Raw genomic sequence first — 19,154 nt, 5'->3', positions numbered from 1 at the left:
TTTGACTTGGGTCTGTCTGTAGATTGGGCAGCCCCCCCTTCAGGAGGCAAGAAATATTTGGCATGGGCCCTCATATCCTCAAAGTTCTACAGCTGCACCATTGAGAGCATCTTTACTGGCTGCATCACCTCTTTGTTTGGCAACTGCTCGGTGTCCAACCGCAATGCGCTACAGAGGGTAGTGCGTAGAGGTCGACCGATTAATCGGAATGGCCGATTTTTCAAGTTTTCATAACAATCGGTAATCTGCATTTTTGGACACTGATTATGGCCGATTAAATTGCACACGGGGAGACTGCGTGGCAGGCTGACTACCTGTTATGCAAGTGCAGCAAGGAGCCAAGGTAAGGTGCTCGCTAGCATTAAACTTATCTTATAAAAAAACAATCAATCTTAACATAGTTACTAGTTAACTACACATGGTTGATATTACTAGTTTATCCTCTTTGGGATAGAGGGCAGTATTTTCACATCCAGATGAAAAGCGTGCCCAAAAGTAAACTACCTGCTACTCAGGCCCAGAAGCTAGGATATGCATATAATTTGGTAGATTTGGATAGAAAACACTCACGTTTCTAAAACTGTTAAAATTATGTCTGTGAGTATAACATATCTTATTGGGGTTAGAGCATTGGACTAGTAACCGGAAGGTTGCAAGTTCAAACCCCCGAACTGACAACCTACAAATCTGTTCTGCCCCTGAACAGGCAGTTAACCCACTGTTCCTAGGCCGTCATTGAAAATAAGAATTTGTTCTTAACTGACTTGCCTAGTTAAATAGAGGTAAAATAAAAAACATTTAGCATGTGAAACCCAGAGGGCAAACCATCCAGGTGAAAAAATGTTGAGGGGACTGTTTTCTATTGGTTTATTATAGGAATCTGCACCTGGTTGCAGTTCCTATGACTTCCACTAGACGTGAACAGTCTTTAGAAATTGGTTGATGTTTTTCCTTTGAGAAATGAAGAGGTACGGCTGTTCAGAATGAGTGTCAAGCCAAGTGTACTCTTTTCTTTGGTGCGCGCTCCAGGTCATGCGCTCCACGTTGATTTTTATCAGCTATTGAACATGGAATATACTGTCTTAAATTTGATCGATTATTTATGTTTTAGTATACCTAAGGATGCATTAGGAAAGTTGTTTGAAATGTTTGGACCAAGTTTACAGGTAACTTATTAGATAATTTGTAGTCAAGTTGGGCGAGTTGGAACCAATGTTTTTCTTAATCAAACACTCCATATAAATGGACATTTTGGGGATATAAAAATGAGTTTATCAAACAAAAGGACCATTTGTGAAGTTTCTGGGACATATTGAAGTGCCAACAGAAGATCTTCAAAGGTAAGGCATTAATTATATCCATTATTTCTGACTTTCATGTCACACCTGCTTGGTTGAAATATGATTTTCATATTGTATGGTGGGGTGCTGTCCTCAGATAATCACATGGTTTGCTTTCGCCGTAAAGCCATTTTGAAATCTGACTGGATTAACAAGGAGTTTAGCTTTAATTTGGTGTATTGCACTTGTGATTTTTATGAAAGTTAAATATTTCTAATAATTGAATCTGAATTTCGCACTCTGCAATTTCACCGGATGTTGCGGAACGTCTACCCGTAACAGGTTCTTGCTTGTCCTGCGTTGCATATAATCGTTGTGGTGCCTGTTCATTTGTCATTGAATCACAGCCTACTTCGCTATACAGGTGATTTAACAAGCACATTCGCGAACAAAGCACTGTCGCTGCACCAATGTGTACCTAACCATAAACATCAATGCCTTTCTTAAAATCAATACATAAGTACATCTTTTTAAACTTGCCTGCTAACATGAATTTCTTTTAAAAAGGGAAATTGTGTCACTTCTTGCATTCACGTGTAACAACACTGGCACAGGATCCGTACAGCCGAACATAACCTGCGGGACAGGTACAGGATGACGGCACCAACAACTGCCCGGGTTAGCCCAGGAATGCACAATCCCACCATCAGTGCTCAGACTGTCCGCAATAGGGGCGGCAGCGTAGCCTAGTGGTTAGAGGGTTGGACTAGTAACCGGAAGGTTGCAAGTTCAAACCCCTGAGCTGACAAGGTACAAATCTGTCGTTCTGCCCCTGAACAGGCAGTTAACCCACTGTTCCTAGGCCGTCATTGAAAATAAGAATTTGTTCTTAACTGACTTGCCTAGTTAAATAAAGGTAAAAAAAATTTAAAATAGGCTGGACTGAGGGCTTGTAGGCATGTTGTAAGGCAGATCCTCACCAGACATCACCCGCAACAACGTTGCCTATGGGCACGAACCCACCATCGCTGGACCAGACAGGACTGGCAAAAAGTGCTCTTCACTGACGAGTCGCGGTTTTGTCTCGCCAGGAGTGATGGTCGGATTCGCGTTTATCGTAGAAGGAATGGGCATTACACCGAGTCCTGTACACTGGAGGGGGATCAATTTGGAGATGGAGGGTCCGTCATGGTCTGGGGCGGTGTGTCACCGCATCATCAGACTGAGCTTGTTGTCAATGCAGGCAATGACAATAACGGTGTGCGTTACAGGGAAGACATCCTCCTTCCTGCAGGCTCATCCTGACATGACCCTCCAGCATGACAATGCCACCAGCCATACTGTTCGTTCTGTGCATGATTTCCTGCAAGACAGGAATGTCAGTTCTCTACCATGGCCAGCGAAGAGCCCCGATCGCAATCCCATTGAGCACATCTGGGACCTGTTGGATCGGCGGGTGAGTGCTAGCGCTATTCCCCCCAGAAGTGTCCGGGAATTAAACCCCCCCTTTGTTCAGGGACACAATTCCATATCCGTTTGTCACATGTCTTATTTCAGGCCACAGGCAGCCAGTGTGTGTGGGTGGGTTTTCTGTTTTTGGAATTGATTTCAGATTGCTAAAGGCGTCAGCATGCTTCCGTTCAGCTGGTGGCTAGCCAAACCGAATGCGTGTGCTCCCACACACCCTTGAAAGACCTTAGCTTGAAAAAATTTGAGATGCTGTAGACAGTGCGTCAAATTTTATTTGGCACATACACATGGTTAACAGATGTTAATGCAAGTGTAGCAAAATGCTTGTGCTTCTAGTTCCAACAATGCAGTAATAACCAACAAGTAATCTAACCTAACAATTCCACAACTACTACCGTATACACACAAGTGTAAAGGGATAAAGAATATGTACATACAGATATATGAATGAGTGATGGTACAGAACGGCATAGGCAAGATGGTATAGAGTACAGTATATACATATGAGATGAGTAATGTAGGGTATATAAACAAAGTGGCATAGTTTAAAGTGGCTAGTGATGCATGTATTAGATAAAGATGGCAAGATGCAGTAGGTTATATAGAGTACAGGAAATACATATACATATGAGATGAGTAATGTAGGGTATGTAAACATTATATTAAGTGGCATTGTTTAAAGTGGCTAGTTATACATTTTTACATCAATTTCCATTATTAAAGTGGCTGGAGTTGAGTCAGTATGTTGGCAGCAGCCACTCAATGTTAGTGGTGGCTGTTTAACAGTCTGATGGCCTTGAGATATTTTTCAGTCTCTCGGTCCCTGCTTTGATGCACCTGTACTGACCTCGCCTTCTGGATGATAGCGGGGCCAACAGGCAGTGGCTCGGGTGGTTGTTGTCCTTGATGATCTTTAAGACCTTCCTGTACCATCGGGTGGTGTAGGTGTCCTGGAGGGCAAGTAGTTTGCCCCCGGTGATGTGTTGTGCAGACCTCACTACCCTCTGGAGAGCCTTACGGTTGTGGGCGGAGCAGTTGCCGTACCAGGCGGTGATACAGCCCGACAGGATGCTCTCGATTGTGCATCTGTAGAAGTTTGTGTGCTTTTGGTGACAAGCTGAAATTTTTCAGGCTCCTGAGGTTGAAGAGGCACTGCTGCTCCTTCTTCACAACGCTGTCTGTGTGGGTGGACCAATTCAGTTTGTCCGTGATGTGTACGCCGAGGAACTTGACTTACTACCCACTCCACTACTGTCCCGTCGATGTGGATAGGGGGGTGCTCCCTCCTGCTGTTTCCTGAAATCCACAATCATCTTCTTAGTTTTGCTGACGTTGAGTGTGAGGTTATTTTCCTGACACCACACGCCGAGGGCCCTCACCTCCTCCCTGTAGGCCCTCTCAGCGTTGTTGGTAATCAAGCCTACCACTGTTGTGTCGTCTGCAAACTTGATGATTGAGTTGGGAGCGTGCATGGCCACGCAGTCTTGGGTGAACAGGGAGTACAGGAGAGGGCTCAGAACGCACCCTTGTGGGTCCCCAGTGTTGAGGATCAGCGGGGTGGAGATGTTTTTACCTACCCTCACCACCTGGGGGTGACCGTCAGGAAGTCCAGTACCCAGTTGCACAGGGCAGGGTTGAGACCCAGGGTTTCGAGCTTGATGACGTGTTTGGAGGGTACTATGGTGTTAAATGCTGAGCTGTAGTTGATGAACAGCATTCTCACGTAGGTATTCCTCTTGTCCAGATGGGTTAGGGCAGTGTGGTAGCGATTGCGTCGTCTGTGGGGCGGTAAGCAAATTGGAAGTGGGTCTAGGGCGTCAGGTAGGGTGGAGGTGATATGGTCCTTGACTAGTCTCTCAAAGTACTTCATGATGATTGAAGTGAGTGCTAAGGGGCGGGCGGTAGTCGTTTAGCTCAGTTACCTTAGCTTTCTTGGGAACAGGAACAATGGTGGCCCTCTTGAAGCATGTGGGAACAGCAGACTGGGATAAGTATTGATTGAATATGTCCGTCAACACACCAGCCAACTGGTCTGCGCATGCTCTGAGGACACGTCTGGGGATACCGTCTGGTCCTGCAGCCTTGCGAGGGTCAACACGTTTAAATGTTTTACTCACGTCGGCTGCAGTGAAGGAGAGCCAGCAGGTTTTGGTAGCGGGCCGTGGCACTGTATTGTCCTCAAAGCAAGAAAAAAAGTTTAGTCTATCTGGGAGCATACTTCCTCAAAGTAGTCCCAATTTATCTGAACTCGAGTTCTGTCATTAATTTTGATGTTTTGTCGGAGATCTTAGTCGCACAATTTTTCATCTAAGATGTTTGATACAGTATTTCTCCAAAGAATGTGCATGATAACGAGTCGCAGAATCCCTACTGCTGACCAATCACTGACGAAGGGGTGTGAACTTTGGCTACTGTTTCCGGCTTTCCCTAAGAAAAAATGTTGTTTACCCGAAGTGCTGAGAACCCTTACCAAAGTCCAAAATGTCACAAAATGACATAATATATGCACAAACTGTTTCGGCTGGAAAGCATGTGGGCAATGTCTGTCTGCATTTAATTGCCATATGGGCCATTTCTGCCATGACTGTGTTTGTTAACTGTATTTTGATAGGCATCTGTTTTACTTTAACACAACATTTGCTGCCAACCTGTCCTCTGTGGTACTGGGCCCAAACATTAGAGCAACAAAATCAGGGTCATACACCCCATGGATGGGTGACTTGGCTTCCTCTGTTCATAGCTTCAGGGATCTGCTGCCACTGGGCTATAGAAGCAACGATGCAGGCACCGACTGGTTTCCAGCAGCCAGGTTGCCCTAGGCTGTAGAGACGCGTGTACGGTACTCTGTAAAGCCACTAGACTAGCATCAGCTCCAGCCCTGCTTGTACCCCATAGGGGCTTGGTCATCAAGTCACCCCATCCCGGTCAACCCATGCCTTATCACACCGACACCCAGACCTCTACACTCTCCACTCATAGGGACAGGATCATGTCAACCAGCTCTGGCCCTCAGACCTTCACAGCAAACTCAGCAGAGGAGAATGGAACAGCTGGGGAGGGTTCCACAAGACTGCGTCCCCTCAATGGACGCTGGGGGAGGGGGTAGGGGAGTTCAGGGGAGGTGTCATTGTACTCGGTCAATAAAGGAGAGCAGGAGTGGGGGGCAGGGTTATCATGGTGGCAGGAATGCCTCTTTCCAGCCTGCTGTTGCATTCACACTGAATGAGGAGTTAGTAGGTGGGTGTATTGGCTCTGAGAGAGAGACACACACAGTGGGATTTATCAAGTGTGGGGTCTCGGACATTGCTTCAGTCTTGTTCTTTATGTGTCTTTCTTTTCAACTGGGGTGTCCTTGTCCCAGGTCTTTTGGCAAGAAGCCTTAATGCAGTCTGGGCTATGAAATATGGCAGACAGCCCAAAATAATATTTTTATGTTTATGAATGATTTCTCATTCATTTGTTACAGAGAGAAGTCTTTGAAATGTGAACAGCGGCGAACCTCCCAGTCAGCCTAGTGTTTGTTGCTGTCATGTCTGGGAGGCTGGGAAGACTAGGTACCCTATTTACTCACTCTGTCAAGTTTGAGTGTTTCTTTAATCCAGTGTTGAATAAGTTCTATACCAGCTCTGTTCCTTCTTATTTTAGCCGCTTTATCTTTTCAATGAATCACTCGTCTGTTTTCTGTACAGTATATTTGTATCTGCACGGACAGTTATTTCCCATCTCTCCGCCTGTAAGGTTTTACAAAGTGTATGTGATACTCTGTGGTTAGTGACTTAACTGTAGACTAGACGCCCAGGTGAGAAATAATTCACCACCTTGTGATTAGAATTCTGAAGCTCTGATTGCAGCCACTGAAGCTCTGCTGATGCAATCATCAGTGCAGAGAGAAGCGTTCTGTGTTATTTCAGAAGCATTCACAGAATGACAATGTTAAAATGTATAGATATGAGTGCTTACAGATGTGTAGTCAGTGCTGTGAGGAAGGCTGTCTTCCCCACAGGGAATATGGTGCAGGGGGTCAATTAGCAAGGGAGATGGGCTGCGTACATTGGGAATTTAATTGACGAGTTGTTTCTCTCTCACGTGTGCGTACACACACACACACACACACACACACACACACACGGGAGTGTGCTTAGCTGTGTTATTGATCATAGCCTGGGTCAGTGGTCAGACCAAGGGGGGCATAGGGTGTGCACTTTTTAAATGGGTTGCTGGTACATGATGAAATTCTCACTCACCAGGCTGTAATATTCAACAATGGCTATTGATCCACTCTCTGGGATTTTTACTGCACATCCACTCAACCAAATTTGAGATTGACAAAAAGATTGACATGGCATTCTTTATTTGGTATGGAAATGGTATACACATTACTGCACCTTTTTTATACACTATTACACATCCTTTAAAAGTACATCTGAATGATATTGAAGGACCTGGACCATTAAAAAAAAAAAGCATTTTTCATTCACTGTAATGTGACAAAACCAACCAAGATAGCCATTGTGTACCCTGTGATGGAGGCAGGTCCTAATCTGTTTCCGGTGCCGCCTGGTAATATCTTCAGTTATTTTGCTGTTTGTTTAGGTAGGTATGGTGGCAGCAGTTGGGTGCAGGGTGTTGCTTTGTCACACTGCCAGACTGTTCCTAGTTGTGACACCTTCGAGGGTCTCCGGCTAGTTGATTGTGTCCCTAGGCTATTGCAGAGTTCTGGTGCACAACATTACCAGTTAGCTGCTAGCATACACTTAAAAGAAACGTCCCTTTTTCAGGACCCTGTATCAAAGATGATTTGTAAAAATCCAAATAACTTCACAGATCTTCACTGTAAAGTGTTTTTAAATACGGTTTCCCATGCCTTTTCAATGAACCATAAACAATTAATGAACATGCACCTGTGGAACAGTCGTCAAGACACTAACAGATTAGCCGGTAGGCAATTAAGGTCACAGTTATGAAAACTTAGGACACTAAAGAGGCCTTTCTACTGACTGGAAAATTGCCAAAAGAAAGATGCCCAGGGTCCATGCTCATCTGTGAATATTGTGTTCAGGCACACAATATTCAATTTCTCTTAGTCACATGCCTGTGGAATTTGTTCAGTTTGTCTGAATCTTATGTTCATACAAATATTTACACATGTTAAGTTTGCTGAAAATAAATGCAGTTGACAGTTAGAGGATGTTTATTTTTTTGCTACGTTTATGTGCTTGTGCGGCCTCACCATAGTACAAGAGCTTCATACTTACTGTAGGGCTTCCCTAACACAGCAGCAAACGGCAGCAGCACTGTTTATAGACTATAGTGTCGTCTTCTCCTCAGGAAAACTGTTTTGGGTGTGGTCCCTTCCTCTTATAGTAACCTGGTCATGGAGCTCTGTCTATACAGCCCATTGTTTACAGTGTACGACTAAAATACAGTACATTGGAAGGGAATTTCTTTATTTTAAGTGCTATACCTAAATGTCTCTAAATGTCAACTGGAGGTGTACCTGTGAATGTATTTCAAGGCCGACCTTCAAACTCTGTGCCTCTTTGCTTGACATCATGGGAAAATCAAAAGACATCAGCCAAGACCTCAGGAAAAAACAATTGTAGACTTTCACAAGTCTGGTTCATCCTTGGGAGCAATTTCCAAACGCCTGAAGGCACCATGTTCATCTGTACAAACAGTAGTACGTAAGTATAAACACCATGGTACCACTTAGCCGTCATTCTGCTCAGGAAGGAGATGCGTTCTGTCTCCTAGAGATGTACTTTGGTGTGGAAAGTGCAAATCAATCCCAGAACAGCAACAAAGGACCATGTGACGATGCTGGAGGAAACAGGTACAAAAGTATCTATATCCACAATAAAAATAGTCCTATATTGACATAACCTGAAAGGCCGCTCAGCAAGGAAGAAGCCACTGCTCCAAAACCGCCATTAAAAAAAAGCCAGCCTATGGTTTGCAACTGCACATGGGGACAAAGATCATACTTTTTGGAGAAATGTCGTCTGGTCTGATAAAACAAAAATAGAACTGTTTGGCCATAGTGACCATCATTATATTTGGAGGTAAAATGGGGAGGCTTGCAAGCCGAAGAACACCATCCCAACCGTGAAGCACGGGGGTGGCAGCATCATGTTGTGGGGGTGGTTTGCTGCTGGAGGGACTGGTGTACTTCCCAAAAATAGATGGCGTCATGAGGTAGGAAAATGATGTGGATATATTGAAGCAACATCAAGACATCCGCCAGGAAGCTAAAGCTTGTTCGTAAATTGTTCTTCCAAATGGACAATGGCCCCAAGCATACTACCAACGTTGTGGTAAAATGGCTGAAGGACAACAAAGTCAAGGGATTGGAGTGGCCATCACAAAGCCCTGACCTCAATCCTATAGAAAATGTGTTGGCAGAACTGAAAAATTATGGGCGAGCAAGGAGGCCTACAAACCTGACTCGGTTACACCAGCTCTGTCAGGAGGAATGGGCCAAAATTCACCCAACTTCTTGTGGAAAGTTTGTGGAAGGCTACCCTAAACGTTTGGCCCAAGTTAAACAATTTTAAAGGCAATAACACTCAATTAGCATTTGGTAGATGTAAACTTCTGACCCACTGGGAATGTGATGAAAGCAATAAAAGCTGAAATAAATCACTCTACTATTATTCTGACATTTCACATTCTTAATATAGTGGTGATCCTAAGACAGGGAATGTTTACTAGGATTTAATGTCAAATTGTGAAAAACTGAGTTAAAATGTATTCGGCTAAGGTGTATGTAAACTTCCGACTTCAACTGTATGCGGTGCTTTGAAGCAGTCCTGGCAAAGTGGATGGATGCAGGAGTCCTGCTGTTCTCATGGGTTGTCTGTGCTGAGGGGGAGAGTCTCTGTGATTAGGAGAGAGCGAGGCCTGGGGGAACATCCTCTGACTGACGTTACTGTGTCGAGCCCAGCACTGGTGCGGAGCTACCTCGCCTGCCTCTGCTGTCTCCTTGATCTTGGTTGGTTGGGGAGGAGGTGAGGAGGCTGAAGCTCTCCTCTCTGCTTTTGTCTCAACCTTTCACTCGTGCTTGCTTTCACTTGCTGACTCGTCTCACTCCTAATGACGTACATGTAGAATTTGAAACACTTGGTATACAGCTCCATCAGCTTTATGTGAACAGTCTAATCGGTCTCCAATTAACCATCACATTTATGTATAAAGCCCTTCTTACATCAGCTGATATCTCAAAGTGCTGTACAGAAACCCAGCCTAAAACAGCAAGCAATGCAAGTGTAGAAGCACCATCAAGCCAAAGGTCCAGAAAAACAAACAAAAACACGTGGCCTATGGATATCCTAGATTACAGAGCTCTGTATTGTTCTGCAGAGCAACAGAGGAACAGGAAATGGGGCCCAGGCATTGATTTTTATTTTATTTTTATATATATATATATTTTTTTTTTTACCCAACATTTCTGGCCGTTGATCTTTCTTTGACCCTCCCAACACATCTTCAAAGCCATTCCTCCCAATGATGGTTCCATAATGTTACTGAGCTGTAGATGATGAAGTCCTTTTCTTTCTCCTCCCCACTTCCCTGTTTAAACAAAGGTAGATTTTACAGTGGAGGAGAGGGCTGTTGTCAAGGGACACGTCTACCTATTGCACAATACACACCTGCGCACACGAAGGGATGAGGTCAGCCAAAAACTATTTTCGTTATTCTACTGAAGGAGTTATCATTGTTGGGTGGGTAATGGAGAGAGGGTTGGAGAGGAGAGATTTGACTCCAGTACCTGAACATGACCTCACCTGTTCCCACAGGCTGAAATCGATCTGCACTTATCAATAATGTAAACCAGACCTCTTTTTGTTTGTGTCCCAGCCTGTTTTCCACTAACATGGCTGATAAACCAGCCTACCATAGCATCTCCATCACCTTTTTAAAACGTTAAACCTGAAAATATACAAGTCCAGGTAGTCCCTCTCTCCCTATTTGTCATTTCAATTATATATTTTTTTATTTGTGCCCAATGATTATGACCCAGTACTGGAAAAACAAGGCAAATATCTCCATCAATAAGGTCTAGTTAGAGCCTTGAAGGCACCATCTGCCTGGCTGTTGTCATGTTTAATTTACACTGGTTTGGTTTCTCTTATGCTGATTGAGATGATTTCAACTAGCTGACAGCAGGAGTTGACCAGGCAAAGAGAATATGCTTTCTAAATGACACCCTATTCTCTTTATAGTGCGGTTCATTTCACCAGAGCCTCGTCAAAAGTAGTGCACTATAAAGGGAATATGGTGCCATTTGGGTCGTAGACAGAGATAGCTAGGGAACTCTATTTAGCTATGCATTATAGCCAACACCTGCAGCTACTGTTAGTGTCCTCACTGGCCCGTTCTCCAGAGGGTAAACCGGTAGGCAGCCTGTCTCAGAGCTGCCGTTCTCCCTCAGGTTCCTCTCGATGATCACCTGCCTGCTGAAACATGATGGTTTGAGCCTGTAACACTTCTTCAAAGCCCCAGTGCTAGCCATATTATACTAATCTTGTAATGGGACATTGTTTAATGGTGTTGCTTCCCTAAATTGATCTATTTTAAGTAGCCATTCAATTAAGTGGTGTTTTCTAAAAAGGCCTGAGGGTGTGTGACGGATAGAACGTAAGCCTGTTTGAATATTGATGAGGTAACAAAATAACAGACATATGGGGCCCTCTAGTCAGACAGTCTTGTTTTATGGCCATAAGAGGCTCCAGTCCAGATGCACCATGCTTATTTACTAATGTTGCCCCCAAACCCAAGCATCTGTTAATAACAGAGAAGTAGTAAAGTCTTATTTAATCAACATCTTTATTGAGCAAGGTAGAGTTCCCACAGTTACGAAACATGCTAGAGTGATCCCTATCCACAAGAAGGGCAGAAACACCAACAAGGGCAACTATAGATGTGTCTATTTTGAGTGTGCGGTCTAAAGTGCTGGAAAAAGTCATTTATGAATAGAGTAAGACTAATATTCTTTGTCTTGGTCCGGTTTTAGAAAGTCCCACTCCACTGACGCATTTATTGTTTTTAACATACTTTATTAGGGGAGGCGCAAGAGGGAGAGAGAGTGCAAGTGAGGGGGTCAGAACAGCAGGTCCTGGACAAGATGGCACGACCTGTGAACAGGTTAGTGTTCCATAGCCGCAGGCAAAACCGCGGAAACTGGATCAGCAGCACGAGAAGGTAGCATGACTGATGAACAGGTTAGGGTTCCATAGCTGCAGGCAAAACCGCGGAAACTGGATCAGCAGCATGACAAGGTAGCACGACTGATGAACAGGTTAGGGTTCCATAGCTGCAGGCAAAACAGCAGAAACTGGATCAGCAGCACAACCAGATGGACTGGGGACAGGAACAGCCAGGAGTCATCAGGCCATGTTGTTCTGAGGCATGGTCCTAGGGCTCAGATCCTCTGGGAGGGGGAAGAGGGAAAGTGAGAGATGGGAGAGTACCTAAGATTACACAGGACAGACATGAGAATTGCACCAGATATGACAGACTGATTCTAGCCCCCCAGCATATAGACTATTGCAGCATATAGACTATTGCAGCATATAGACTATTGCAGCATAGATACTGAGACGGGAGATCGGGGAACACTGTGGCCCTGTCCAATGTTAGCCCCTGGACAGGGCCAAGCAAGATTAAAAACCCAACCACTTTGCCAAATCACTTTCTCCACACCACTAAAGGGATATCAACAGACCACTAACTTACTACCCTGAGATGAGGCTGAGTATAGCCCACGTAGATCTCCCCCACTGCATGAGCCTGAGGACAGGAAAGGCAGGCCAATGACTGAGCCCCCGTAATAGGGTCAGAGGCAGAGAATCCCAGTAGGGAGAGGGGAGCTGGCCAGGCAGAGACGGCAAAGGTGGTTCGTCACTCCAGTGCCTTGCCGTTCACCTTCACACCCCTGAGCCAGACTACACTCAATCATATGACCTACTGAAGATATGTCTTCAGTAAAGACCTAAAGGTTGAGACTGAGTCTGCGTCTCATGTGGATCGGCAGACCATTCCATAAAAATGTACCTCTATAGTCAAAATCTCTGCCTCCAGCTGTTTGCTTAGACATTCTAGGAACAATAACGAGGCCTGTGTCTTGTGACCGTAACGTACGTGTAGCTATGTACTGCAGAACCAAATTGGTGAGATGGGTAGGAGCAAGCCCTAGCCTTGTTAACAGGAAGCCAGTGTAGTGGCTCGTGCTGGAGTAATATGATAACATTTTGGGGTTCTAGTCAAGATTCTAGCAGCCATATTGAGCACTAGCTGAAGTTTTGAGTGCCTTGTCTGGGTAGCCAGTTATCTAATCTTGATGTCACAAAATAATGGATTAGCTTTAAAAAAAAAAAGTTAGATTTTTGAAATGTTAAAGATTTAAATATTTTTTGTTTGTCAAAAGGGAGAACAGGGTCCAGAGTAATGCCCAAGTCCTTCAGTTTTATTAGAGATGACTGTACAACCATTGAGATTCATTGTCAGGTCTGACTGCAGGTCTTTGTTTCTCGGGACCTAGAACTAGCGTCACTGTTTTGAGTTTTACTTTTAAACATTTGCTGCCATCCACTTATGTCTGGAACACAGGGTAGGCAATTTTGGGGCTTCACCATGTTTGATCGAAATGCACTGCTTGTGTGTCATCTGCATAGCAATGAATGTTGACATTGTGTTTCCGAATGACATTACCAAGCGGTAAGATGGAGAACAGTAGTGGTCTTAGAAGGGATCCTTGAGGAACACCGAATCATCCACAGAGACTAACTGATATTTCTGACAGATCAGATCTGAACTTGTCTGCGTAAATCAAATGTGGTTTCCAATCCCCCCCAAAAGAATGTTGGGCTCGAATTGGTGTCGAATGCAGGACTAAGGTGAGGTGAAGGTGGAGACTTATCTCCCTCACCAACTTCAAACATCTGCTATCTGAGCAGCTAACCGATCGCTGCAGCTGTACATAGTCTATCGGTAAATAGCCCGCCCAATTTACCTACCTCATCCCCATACTGTATTTATTTACTTTTCTGCTCTTTTGCACACCAATATCTCTACCTGTACATGCCCATCTGATCATTTATCACTCCAGTGTTAATCTGCAAAATTGTAATTATTTGCCTACCTCCTCATGCCTTTCGCACACAATGTATATAGACTCTTTTTTTCTACTGTGTTATTGACTTTTTGTTTACTCCATGTGTAACTCTGTTGTTGTCTGTTCACACTGCTATGCTTTATCTTGGCCAGGTCGCAGTTGTAAATGAGAACTTGTTCTCAACTAGCCTACCTGGTAAAATAAAGGCGAAATAAAAAAATAAAAATAAAATAAAATAAATAAAAAAGGAGCATGAAGATACACACACGTGAACGATATGAAATCAGCCTGCTCTCGTAATTGATTTTGTATGCTGATGACTCTGCTCTACTGGTATCCCATAAGAACAAAGCCTCAGTGGAAAAGATACTTAGTGCAGAGTTATCCAATATCAGTAAATGACTTTCAGAAAACCTTTCTCTGCATATTGGAAAAAAACAGAATCCAGAGAAAAGCTTGAAGGTCCCCTGGTTTTAGTGTCCGCGTGGGCAACTCGGTGGTTACACAAAAAGCCTTGGTCAGCTACCTCGGTCAGCTACCTCGGTCAGCTACCTCGGGTGTGAATTGAATGGGTACTTGACTGGTGACACTGGAATTTCTATCTCGGACCTCAAAATATCTTGGTGACAGCCTAAAGACTCTGGCAGGTGCGCTAGTGCACGCATAATCAAAGTGATACTGAACATCATGGTTCACCAGCATCCCTAAACGGCTAAAAAATAAGCTACAGACCAGCCAAAACAAGCTGGTGGAAACTGTACTTAACTCCCTCCTCGTACTCATCGAAAGTCAAGCATTTTAAACAGCTAGTCTGGCTATCTGTAGAGTATCTGGTAATATCACCTTTTTTATATACTGGCAAGGTTGAGTGGAACAAACTACCACAGCAACTCAAAGCCATGCCGAGCATAACTTAATTTTAAATAATGTAAAAATCTGGCTAATCAAGGAATAGAACAATTGTTTCATGTCTGGATCTATGTTATGTATCTATGTTTATGTATTTGCACCATGGAATTTATGGACTACCAGGGGAACTAAGGACAAGCAACACCTGCTGACATTTTCACTGAGCTGCTGCTAGTGTAAGATGAGGAGCCTAGCAGGCAGTTAGACTCAGCTCTGTTCTGCTGTTTCTTAACCGATCTTGTGCTGACTTTCTAGTTCAGTGCATTTGAAACAGAGAAGTCGGGTGTTTTTTGTGTTCGAGGTTTCTCAGGATGACATGGGTAAAAAATAGAATGCCCAACGGTTTTTACCTGACAATAGAGCTGTAGCTAGGCTGGGGCCTCTGCCAAGGGTCTGCTGCAATAGAAGGGAGGGAGAGTGAAAGTGTTCATTACCCCACACCACCACCATCCAGCCCCTCTATACAGAAGGCCCCTCCCTTGTAGTGGTGGCAGGCCCTTTGATTCTCCCCCAGGCCGGTCTAATCTAATGCCTCCGGAGTCCAGTGAAACCTGTATGGGAAAGAAAAGGAGTAAAGATGTCATAGTAACTTCTGTGCCAATGCTCTCTTGCTATCGCTCTCACTCTTTTTCTCTCGCACTCTGTCTCACAATGAGGCTAACCTGACCCTAATCTTTCAGTTTTCCCTTTTTACATCTCCTGCAGTTTTACCTGAAGACTGTTTAATTCAAGCAGACTTCAGTTAAATTCTCCAAGTGTCAAGTTGTTCACTTTACTACAATGAGTTGTTTGAAGCACGTGCCTGGGTTTTACAGCTATAACCATTACAGGTGACCTACCAGTGTCAAGTTGTGTGGGTGTAATGTTTTCTATGTAGGTGTGTGTTTGAACGAGGAGCTAAGGTCATTTGGACGTGTTGGGTCTGGTTTACTGTGTCTGTGTGATGTGTTATAGCTTGTTACCAAGGTGTCCATTGTTCTTCTGGTCCATTCTCACACAGACCGACATTGAGCATTTCATTTGTTACCCATGTGAGTGTGACAAACGAGAGAACAAACAGTACGTACATGCAAGCACATGTATGTATGCGATTGTGTTCCTTCCTGATTCCCAACATGTACCGTTCTGTGATTTTTGTTGGATTTTTGTTTTGTTTTTTTGTGTGTTATTACAACCCTGCACATATTCTCTCTCACTAGGAGATTGTTTCAGCTGGGCACTGCGTTGGTTACTGTATGAACTCCCCTCCTCCCCAAACGTGTTCTCTACAAACTGAAAATGGTCATTCTTTCCATCAATATTTCCTGTCTGTGTTTAATACGTTTCCCTTTCCCACCTTGCTGTGGGTCCCTGTTTTAAGTTCTGTTAGCGACTTCACCCTTCAAATTCATGCCGGTGGAAGCTTCCTGTTCTGTTCTAGCTGGAGTCTGTGGCTTTATTAGTTAGCATAGTTAACCCCTGCACTGCGTTACAAGTCAATACAGGACTTCTGCTGCAATGTTTTCCTTCCTCTGGTCCTGCTCTTACTTAATCCGGTATGTTCTCCTCTGTGTTTTCAGGACAGTCTCCAGCAGCTCATCCTGATGACCCTGCCTAATGTGCTGACCATCGCGAAGGACCCCCTCTCAGGTACTGTGGTGCTCATTCTCTTGTTCACAAACTCACAACAATCCTCAGGTAGCTATTCCTCTAAATCCAGTTGACCAGCTGGCTAGTGCAATATTTAATGTAGGGGTCCCCATCTCTTGTGCACACTCACAATAAGTGCTTACAAATGCCTTTAAGTATTCCCTTGTAATCTCGGTCCAGATAATGTACTGTATGAGGGCGTGTTGGGGTGGAAAGGATGCACATGTTGTAGCCTTTTACTGGGGTCAGTCAGGAAGTGGGAAAGGCAGGAAAAGTCCGTTGGAGCCCTTCTATCTGTAGGAGGCTAATCAGGCCATGGAGAGTGCTGAGTGTGTGGGCTCTCCGGTCTGGTGTCGACAACCTCGCCAGGATAGACCTGATATGACTAGATGTGGCTATGGAGACAGTCAGACCTTATATAGTGGTGTGGAAAGGTCAGATAGAGGCCTGCTGTCCGCAAGATACAGGTATAGCTGGGGATAGTTCACTTAAGGCTACTATGGTATATTAAGCCTTGATGGGACCAACTAATATTTTATGAGAAGGAAGAGTTGTTTTTGTTTCCTCATCTTATTTTAATCTCTGAACCCAGAACTCTATATTGTGTACACTACTGTCATGAGAGTTTAAATCTAGCTAGTGTGGTTCATGCCGTCTCTGTCCCTTATGACTTTTTTGAAACTCGACCTAGCTAGATGACTCCATAAAGCTAGTTCACACATACCGTATGTAGTTCACACACATACTGTATGTAGTTCATGCATGTACTTGCTGTGCGCTACTGTATGCATGAATGAATAAAAGGAACACCAGACCAGTTATTTCTATGGCTTTTGTAACGGCTGGCGTGAGAGTAGAGTATCTTCAGGATAATGACGTCATGTTTGAAGTGTTCAGCTTCACCGCCAGACATTGTTGTTCCTTCTCCCGGTGGCTAGGCCTTTCATGGGTTGGGCCACTACCATGCCGCTCGCCTGCTTGTTTTGCATGTTGGTTCCTGCAACTGTCTGTCAGACACACAAATAACTTATCAGGACCCATGTGGCTTGTTTTTTTTTTAATTTTCCTGCCGGGAGCCAAGTTATCAAGATCTAGGCCTCTTGATTGGTTCCATATGAAAACGTGTTCAGCAATCAAGGACAATAGTGATCTAACATTGAGTGGTGGAGTTGTTGGGAGGCTTTAGCTGTAAGCCAGCCTTGGTATGTGAACTGAATCTCAATATTGGTTAATGGGGTATGTGTTAATATTATTGTGTGGATTGATGCGTAAGCTTTTCCGTGACTTCCTAACTTCCTGAGGCCATTCCATACAAAGATATGTTAAGTGTAGATTAGAAACAGTGAAAAGCTCCTCTCAGGGTTACACCACTGCCTACCCTGTGTACCTCTCTTGTCTTTTTAGTTGGTCTCAATGGAATAAGGGCAGAGCTGGGTCGCAGACAGGGTCTCCGTGGCAACCGTGTTGCCCTTTCCCCAGAGTGTTGATCAAGCTTTTTTGAAGTCCCTTCCAGGCCCAAGGGGACGGACACACACACAAACACACACACACACAAACAGCTGATCCCAGACAAACCCTGTACAAAACAACGTGGTAAATAGTTTTTTACCATCATATGAGTCTTTTTAAAAGGAAGAGCTTGCTACATCCACAAAAACACCCAAACCTAATCCTGAGCTGTGGCAGATTTTAATGATTGACCCACTAACTGATGGCTCCTAACCATCAGTGACGGGAGATCTTCCAGCCCACTGGTGTAAGAACTGGGGTAAGAGGGAAAGGTCCACAAAACTGTCACTTGGGATTTGCTGCCTGCCTGGCAGGTTGACATTTATTGGAATGACGCTTGTGTCATTTCCCTTATGATTGATGAGGACCTTCATATTGCAAATGGATGGTCCCTTACTGGACTTCTGCGAGTGTTTATTAAAATAGGCTGAAGGCCTCAGGTCGTTCCCCTGGGCCCGGTGTTCCGGGAAGTAAAAAAAGAAAATAAGTTTCCTGGACAATTGGTTTCAGCAATATCAAATTGTAATAAAAAATAATTTCTGCTCTTCTGGAAAATTCCACCAGCTGGCTATATATGGCAAATGGACATGTCCATTTCTCGTAAACAGAAGACTTCAAATGAAACTCTGTGAGCACAGAGGTGGCCAAATGTACTTTTAGCCCAGAAACAATATGGCATCGAGGCCACAACACTCTGAGTTAATGCACATTTTGTGGGATTAAATATTGAAAACAGTAATGCAGTGCTAATTTGACCACTTCACGTCAAAGTATATAAACCTACGGTGTAAGGAAAAATACAGTTGAAGTTGGAAGTTTACATACACCTTAGCCAAATATATTTAAACTCAGTTTTTCACAATCCTGACATTTAATCCGTGTAAAAAATCCCTGTTTTAGGTCAGATAGGATCACCACTTTATTTTAAGAATGTGAAATGTCAGAATAATATTGGAGTGATGTATTTCAGTTTTTATTTCTTTCATCACATTCCCAGTGGGTCAGAAGTTTACATACACTCAATTAGTACATTTACATACATTTAATTAGTATTTGGTAGGATTGCCTTTAAATTGTTTAACTTGGGTCAAATGTTTTGGGTAGCCTTCCACAAGCTTCCCACAAGAAGTTGGGTGAATTTTGGCCCATTCCTCCTGACAGAGCTGGTGTAACTGAGTCAGGTTGGTAGGCCTCCTTAGCCACACATGATTTTTCTGTTCTGCCCACATTTTCTATAGGATTGA

General features: G+C 44.0%; 1 protein-coding gene across 1 annotated transcript in view; it reads left to right on the top strand.

Annotated features, from left to right (window-relative positions):
* The window catches only part of ccdc88c (coiled-coil domain containing 88C), an 85,496-nt gene that overhangs the window by 16,246 nt on the left and 50,096 nt on the right, over positions 1 to 19,154 (top strand). The window contains 1 exon segment of the mRNA XM_064927939.1: positions 16,332 to 16,401. Within this exon segment, the coding sequence (XP_064784011.1) occupies positions 16,332 to 16,401 (70 nt within the window).

Source organism: Oncorhynchus masou, chromosome 21 (genome assembly GCF_036934945.1).
Source record: "Oncorhynchus masou masou isolate Uvic2021 chromosome 21, UVic_Omas_1.1, whole genome shotgun sequence".
Lineage (NCBI taxonomy): Eukaryota > Metazoa > Chordata > Actinopteri > Salmoniformes > Salmonidae > Oncorhynchus > Oncorhynchus masou.
Note: the sequence above shows the minus strand (reverse complement) of the source record. Positions and strands in the feature narration are given on the sequence as shown.